This window comes from Lottia gigantea (assembly GCF_000327385.1).
Source record: "Lottia gigantea unplaced genomic scaffold LOTGIsca_45, whole genome shotgun sequence".
Classification (NCBI taxonomy): domain Eukaryota; kingdom Metazoa; phylum Mollusca; class Gastropoda; family Lottiidae; genus Lottia; species Lottia gigantea.
In genome coordinates, this window is record NW_008709577.1 from 58,344 (window position 1) to 66,891 (window position 8,548).

Consider the following 8,548-nt stretch of genomic DNA (forward strand, 5'->3'; position numbering starts at 1 on the left):
TCAAAAATCCCGTCCGAAGAATGGCAAAAGTTACATAATAAAATGCTAAATGTATATAATATTAGAATCAGGAATAAACCTGTATAATCATTAATATCAACATATTAACACTATCAATAGGTCTATAATAAATTTTAAAAGATATGAAATCCGTTCACATATTTAAGTTCTTTCTTCCATTTCTTGCATCTCAAAAGCATACTAATCAGCCATTAGTCCTTCTTATCCCACACAAAACACTCTTTCAATCGATACTTTACTTTACCTAATTATGGTATATTCTGTCAAGACGCTAGATAAGATGTAATAACTAAAAGTGTAAGCCAGGGAAGCACCATTCTCTGTTCAGTTGCTTGATTACAACCATGTTCTGCACAGAAACATAAATGGCCGGTATAAGATCCCCTTTCCTTCATACAAACTAAATTAATATTCATCTTGACCTTCATATGTTTAGAACACGTTCTCGTATAACGAACTTCACCTTTAAGAAAAACATATAAAAGTGTCCATGATCACAGATCAGTGTATGAGTCACGTCGAGGAATTATAATTCCTTGTATGAGTTACAATGAGACGTCATGGTCAAAGATCTATGTGAGTCACAATGAGACGTCATGATCGAAGATCTGTGTGAGTCACAATGGGACGTCATGATCGAAGATCTGTGTATGATTCACGATTCACTCATCGTATGAGTCACGACGAAGCATTATAAAAATTACAGTGTATGAGTCGCGACGAGGCATTATAATAATTTCAGTGCACGAGTCGCGACGAGGCATTATGATTATTTCAGTGTATGAGTTATAGGAGGCATCATGATCAACAATCGGTGCATGAGTCACGACGAGGCATTATGATAATTTCAGTGTACGAGTCACGACGAGGCATTATGCTAATTTTAGTGTATGAGTCACGCCGAGGCATTACGATAATTTCAGTGCATGAGTCACGATGAGGCATCATTGTCAAAGATCAGTATACCTGTCACGATGAGACATCATGATCAAAGATTAGTGAACTAGTAACAATGAAGATTATTGTATAAGTCACTAAGAGGTATCCTGAGAAAAAGCGCTCAATGAGTCACGATAAACTATATCAGTGTTTGAGTCATCATGAAGCATAATCAAAGATCGGAGTACGAGTCAATAATCAAAAAGTAATGTAAGATAAGTTTATGAGTCATGGCGAGGCATTATAAGCAAGTGAATGGTGTAAAGCAATTGGCAGGTTCTTTTTTCATTATTTTATCATGAAGTATCAAATACTGCAGTCTTACAATCTTTAAAATATCTAATTTCGTAATTTCAATGTGAAATTGACTTAATATCACCTTGTATCGCCAGTAATTTGACCTGGCTATCTTTACCACGATCTGTGTAAAATAAGACAGTTTATCTGGTCGAGATTGGTGATAAATTGAATTTAGAAATCAATGGTTATGTCTAAAGTGGCAATAAATCAATAGTTTGTTCCAGTACATAGCCTTCAGTATCCATTATTATATCACCAGATTTACATAATACCAGTCGTTACCAACACATTTATTGTACTGTCAACATGTACACAGTTTTCTTATATATAGAATGTCTTTACGCTTTCCATTGTTATCTCATTCTACCGAATTGTTGGAAAAACGCCAATGTCAATGATAAATCTTTCAAACTTCTAGCTTGAATTCAGGGTCAGTATAAATTGTGCTTATTCCAGACAATTGTTTTAAGCACATTTAAAGATACCAAGCCCTTTGAACAGTAGACTAAACGTACAAGATGACAACAATAGGTCAGGTCAGAAGTATGAAAGCTTGTAGTTAAATCACGTTCTGATTAATATGTAGATCTTAATGTTTCGCCCCGAGAATTTTCCCGACCGCAAAACATTTTCTATGCCACAAAAATATTCAATCAATCAAATGCTGAACCCATCAATATCTAAATCTGCATGTTAACTTTATGAAACTTGAGAAAATCTACGGTCAACCTAAACAAAGACAAAAAGACATGTTCTCGGATGTTTGAACCCTCCCATGTCGTTTTCTGTAAAAGGCCCTGACAATCCGAATAATGTAGCATAGTATCGTACATACCTTCTCCCTTCTCCACAACCCATTTAGCACAATATCCATTACATTTGATCTGTGTCAATGCCGGGTGTGACGTATTAAACGGATCAGCACAAAAATGATCTATGGACGATGACGTCGAAGAACAAAAATAACAATTCACTACATCTGGATCTGAAATAACAAATGCAACATAATATGCTAAATATAATAACATAACCTATAAAATATATATAATTGTATTTACAAAAATGATATTTACTGTAAAATTATTGGTTCAAATCGAAATAACACATGACGTATATCGTTAATTGATTAATTATGATCGTAATAACAAATAATAACTTGTACTGTAAACTGTTTGTTTGGTATAATAATAGCTTTTACTACAAAATATTGTTATTTCTTGTAACATCCCCTTAACATAGCAAGAACAAACTGTTTGTTTAAAATAATACTAACAAAACACAGTAGATCTTATTTTTAAATTCTGTGTAAGGGGAGTCTAGGGGTAAATTAAACACAGTTCAGCTAAAAGTAAATCCAATGAACAAGAAACAGAACCTGTAATTGTGGTGAAAATGGATATGTATTTTCATGAGCTCATCTCATCAATAACTTTCATAATCTGTATTTCCCCAAATATATCATTTTGGCAATGAGTATTTAGGAAAACAATCAATATGCTTTTTAGGAATTATTCCATTGATTCTGCCAGAGGAATATTGTATTAGATCATCAGGAAAAACATAGTCGTTTCTTATATAAAAGCTTGTTAAGATATGAAGGTTGAGAATCTCAGTAACATGCGGTAAGGTGAATAAAATATTTTGACAGCGTTACAACATTTATCTAATATGTATATATCAACAATATCTACCAAATGCGATGGAAAACGTTATTATCAAAAAGGAAATTAAACGAATTTTTACGTCCCATGTTTCTGATGAAGATTGTACTGCTAATAGCCTACTCATCGATTTCCAACTGCCGAGGGATGTTTATTGTCTCATCTGAATGATATACCTAGTCTACATATATATACAGCAATACTACTGGAAGAATGATGTAACAGAGGAGAGATTGTCCAAATGCTGAATATTATATATATTAATTTACATTAAAGGTCACGGGTATACTCTTCGTGTTTACACGCACATATATTAACTGTGTATTGTTACACAATTTGGATTCTAACATAAGGATATATAACATATCAGATATATTATGTTATATGGAGGTACATGTAATAAAGTTAAAGGGAACTAAAAAATTATTATAAAGAAACGAAAATAAAAACCAAAACTTCTAAATTGAGCAACAGAACAAAAGAGATAAGGATTATATACGGGTTTATATATATATATATATATATGGGGAGTTTTTTCAACAACAAAGAGCAACTTACGTTTAACGTTTTCATTCCCTTTACCAATATCTTAAATAAAATAAAACAAAAGAACAAATCAAAATTAAAAACGAATTTAAAGTAATCTAAAACAACAGAAGAAAACTACGCATTTGTTTTCTGATTTTTTGCTGTGTCAATATTCATTTTGAAAAACAAATGACAGAATCTATATAGATTAGATATTTGAGCATAAAATAAAATTAAATGATATGACAAATGTAACAAAAGTTTATAGTCCTTATTAAAAATTAGTGTTTCTGAAATTCGCAGATAGGGGTAGACTTTTATCAAACGAATTAGTTAATTTTATGCCAAATATATGGTAATTGTGGAAATGAAATTTGAAAAACAATAACAATATCTACAAATAAGGACGTTTCTCTAAGTTGGTAATGCAATATTTGTTAACGAAATGGATGCTGTGAAAAGTAAGAATTAAAAGCACGAAAGTGTAAACTTAAGTGTACCAATTAAGCTTGTTTTCCAAATTTCATATGAAATTTGAAGTTACACAATATTGTTTGGTCGAACTTTTAGACATTGAGACGATTTCCTCATAGAAGAAAAAATGTACCTCATAGAATAGCACTTCAAAATATACGACTTAATGCTATTTACATACATTGCATATAATTACATAGAAATACACAAGTCTGATGATATTCATAAATAGATTCTCAACAATTCATTATTAATAGTCCGCACCATATATATATATATATATATATATCTATTCCCTGTGGAATGAAAACTCTATTCAAATATCAATTAGAGAATAATTGAATGAATTTTTAAGATAAATGTTAGAACTGAACAGAAAACTATTCTAATTCAGCCTCCAGAGAGCCACTGAAATACATCATACTATTTCATCTAATACACCTCTTAGTGGAATGGTTGAAACAGGATATTATTGGCAGTTTATTGCCTGATTACAAATAAATGAATTCATCCCTGTAAATAGACAAAGCCCATTATAAAATAAAAACAGACCTTTTTAATGTCTGATTCAAAATTGTAAACGCATTATCTAAAATTGTACTAAGGCGTTGCCTATAATTTAAAATGTTATTACCAAAATAACTCTTATGATACCCTGACCTGAAATGTTACCACCAACAATACTCATTTGATGTTATCATCTCTAACCAAAGTCACCACTAACCACTACTAACAATACTCATTTGTGGATCATTGTCTGAAATATTACCATTAACGTTTTTCTTTGTTTGTCCTAGTCTGAAATGTTACCACCCACAACATTCATTCGTAAGCCCTATGTCTGAAATACACCAACACCAATTATTTGTTATCAATAGTCTGACTTGTCACCACCAACACCATGATAAATAAGACAATTTTATGGATGGATACTTCTAGAATATTTATTGCTTTCAACTTTTCAATGTGGTTCTCACACAGAAGCATCTGTATAAAAGTTTGTTATTTATCTATAACTATTCATGATAGCTATAGTTGTACTCAAATTCTTGGCCATCCTCTAAATGTTACCACAAACAACACCCATTTTATGGCAGTAGTCTCAAATTGCTACTACCAACAATACTTATTTGGTTGTTTGATTGAAATAGTCTGAAATGCTACTATCAACAATACTCATTTGGTAGCTCTTTTTTGCAATCTTTCAACCAAAAATACTCATCTGATGCAATACTCATCTGATGGACAGAATCATTTTTTGTTTGCCATAGTCTGAGTAGCTACGACCAACTATACCCATTTGTTGATGAAATGTTACCACCAATAATACTTATTTGATGGCCATAGTCTGACATGTATCACCAAAATCATTTATATCATCTGACATGTTACAACTAACATAATACTCATTTAATGGCCATAGTCTGAAATGTTACCAACAACACCATTCATTTGACGACCATCGTCTGACATGTTACCACCAATAAGACTCATTTGATGGCTTTAGTCTCAAATGTTACCAACAGCACTATTCATGTGATGGCCATCGTCTGACATGTTACCACCAACATCATTTATATCGTCTGAAATGTTACCACCAATGATACTTATTTGATGGTCATAATCTCAAAGGTTCAACACCATTTATTTGATGGCTATCGTCTGAAATGTTACCAACAGTAACACTCATTTGATAACCACCGTCTGTAATGTTACCACCAATGATATTCATTTGATGGACATAGTCTCAAATGTTACCAACAACACTATTCATGTGATGGCCATCGTCTCAAATGTTTCCACACAACTTCTCATTTGATGTCCATAGTCTGAATATTACCATTAAAAAACCCTAATTTCTTAGTCATCGTCTGAAATGTAACCACCAATAAACACAAACCATTCCATTTGATTGCCAGTCTTAATTTTATCACAAACAACAATCAGTTTCAGGATATAGTCTGAAATGTTACCACTATCAACAATTGACTTTTGTATGAAATGTTACGATTTACGGCGATGTTCGTAAGCTTCAGTGTAAAATGTTACCATCAGCCTTACTAATTTGTCTAATAAGACTTTTACTTATAAGATTCATTTGATGGCCATGGTCTGAAATGTTACCACCAAAACTACTCATTGGATGACCATATTCGGAATGTTACCACTTATAAAACCCCAATTTCGTAGGCATAAAATAATGTGACCACCATCAGTACTCTTTTGATGACCATATTCTGATGATACCACTAACAATACACTCATTGTATGGCTGTAGTCTGAAATATCACCATCAACGATACTTGTACTCATTTTATGGTCATAATCTGAAATGTTACCATCAACAATATTCATTTGATTGCCATGTTCTGAAATGTTCACACCAACAATACTGATTTGATTTTTAAAGTCTGAAATGTTACCATCAACAATACTCATTTGATGGCTATCGTCTGAAATGTTACCACCAACAATATTCTTTTGATGTCCATCGTCTGAAATGTCACCATCAATAATACTCATTTAATTGCCATAGTCTGAAATGTTTCCACCAACAATATTCTTTTGATGGCCATCGTCTGAAATTTAACCATCAACAATACTCATTTAATTGCCATAGTCTGAAATGTTACCACAAACACTAGGCTAATCATTTGATTTTTATAGTCTGAAATGTTACCGCCACCGACAATACTCATTTGAAGGACATGGTCTTAAATATAACAACCAAATGCACTCTATATTAGCTCTAGTCTGAAAAAACACTTATACTCATTAAATTGTTGGTCCCAGTTTAAAATGTTACCGAAACATTGGCCATATCTGAAATCACCTGTTGTTATCCATAGTCTAAAATGCTACCATTAATCACACCCAAATGTGACTCGTTGAATACGATTTTCCTTCTCTAAAATATTTCAATCAGGTCAATCTGTTAGAAAACGTTCTCTTTTGTAAGTTTAAAAAAAAAATTGAAATTGTGTTTACCATATAACCTCCATTGGCATACTTTAGCCTTTGTTACCTCGTTGTTGATGGTTGTCACAAAGATCACTCCTTTCAGCTCCTTGTAGCTCGCTGTACACGAATCATCATATCACATCGTTTTTAATTTCATTTGAAATTTTGCCAGAATTTGTCTTAATAAAAACAGAAAGGAAAATTATCCATGTATGTGACAGATCATGTCTAAAACATTCACAAAAACACTCCGATAACTTGTCCTTATGGACCGATACAATCAAATTCTTCTCAACATAGTCTGCCTTTAATGACGTAGTTTGAAGATCTCACGGGAATAAAATTAAACAGACCAGACGTTCAATATTAATCATAATCAACTCAATAAAACCAAACTTATTCATACCATCTCAATTCTATATTCAACAAACATGGTCAACACAATAAATTTGAAATTTAATTATATTTTGATATTTAAAATTATATTTGGTATCTACAGTGTATTCTTTATAATTTCATTCCCAACCATTTCAATATTTTGTAGAATAAAAGCAATAACCTAATAAGCTACGCTGTTGTTTTAATATGGATTTGGAGTATAGATTTGGTCTGTTTGTACATAATTCACGTTAAATGATATCGGCAACAAAAAATACAATATTACAACGGTCGTTAACAAAACTTGGCATGTAATTGTCAGCAATAAAAGTAAATACACTTTTCAAGACAAGTCTGAAACAAATCTATTTGAATCACTAGGTTCATAGTCCGGTGTGGGCACAGTATTTTATACACTCAGTTTTATACTTAAAAATTACACATACTATTTCTTCCAAATTTCGCAATGGAGCATCAAAATTTCATCAGATAGGTAGGCATAGTATAAAGTTATTAATGAAAACTAATGCCATGGCCCCAACTGATTTGAATCGCCCACACAACTGCTTGGAAAGGGTTTAGATTTTAAAGAGATATTGTTCACCATTCTACTAATTATATCTAATCCACCGAATAGCTGGGTCAAAAAGAAGGATGAATCCCTTGATTTACCAAATTTAATAAATGGCGCAGTTGTAAAAAGGTTAGTTTCATGGAAAGAAAAAAAAACAATTTTACAATTTCACTTGGAATAAGGACGAAAAAACTCAAGACAGATCTTTGGTTAAACCATTGGGCATTAAAGGGCCTTAAAGAAGCTGCTTGAAGCATGTCATAGCATTATCGTTTTAATAGCATTTCACAATAATCCTAGATTACAGCACAACAAAAATTTTAATTCCATAAATTAAAGAAATAAAGTAATGCGCCTTGACCAATGCAAGCAACCTCTTAAGATTCATCTAATCAAATTGCAGAAAACGATTTTTCTTGTCTTAAATCAATATGTAAACGTGTTAAAAATCACATTTTTTCATTTCAATTTCATTAGGAGCTCAAGGCGTGTTTGTTTTCACATTTCTGTTGCAACTCTTCTATCAAAAGCACTTTCCTAAGTAATTTTGCTTAAAACGTTCACAATGCAGAAAATATATTTTTTAAAACATCATGTAACATAAACATTCTCAATATGACTCAATCTAGTGATTGGTCAACTAAGATGTACATTTTTATACGCCCACATGAAATGGGGGGGGGGGGGGGGGGGGGGGGGGGGGGGGGGAAAA

The 8,548-nt window shown here is 32.2% G+C and overlaps 1 protein-coding gene across 1 annotated transcript; it reads right to left on the reverse strand.

Moving 5' to 3' along the window:
- Nucleotides 1–284: 284 nt before the first annotated feature.
- LOTGIDRAFT_164345 (hypothetical protein) lies at nucleotides 285–6,236 on the reverse strand (the record flags this gene model as incomplete). The annotated part of the gene is made up of 4 exons (XM_009060881.1): nucleotides 285–484; nucleotides 2,096–2,245; nucleotides 3,480–3,509; nucleotides 6,089–6,236. The coding sequence occupies 4 exons, from the start codon at nucleotides 6,234–6,236 to the stop codon at nucleotides 285–287; spliced, it is 528 nt and encodes a 175-aa protein (XP_009059129.1).
- Nucleotides 6,237–8,548: the final 2,312 nt, after the last annotated feature.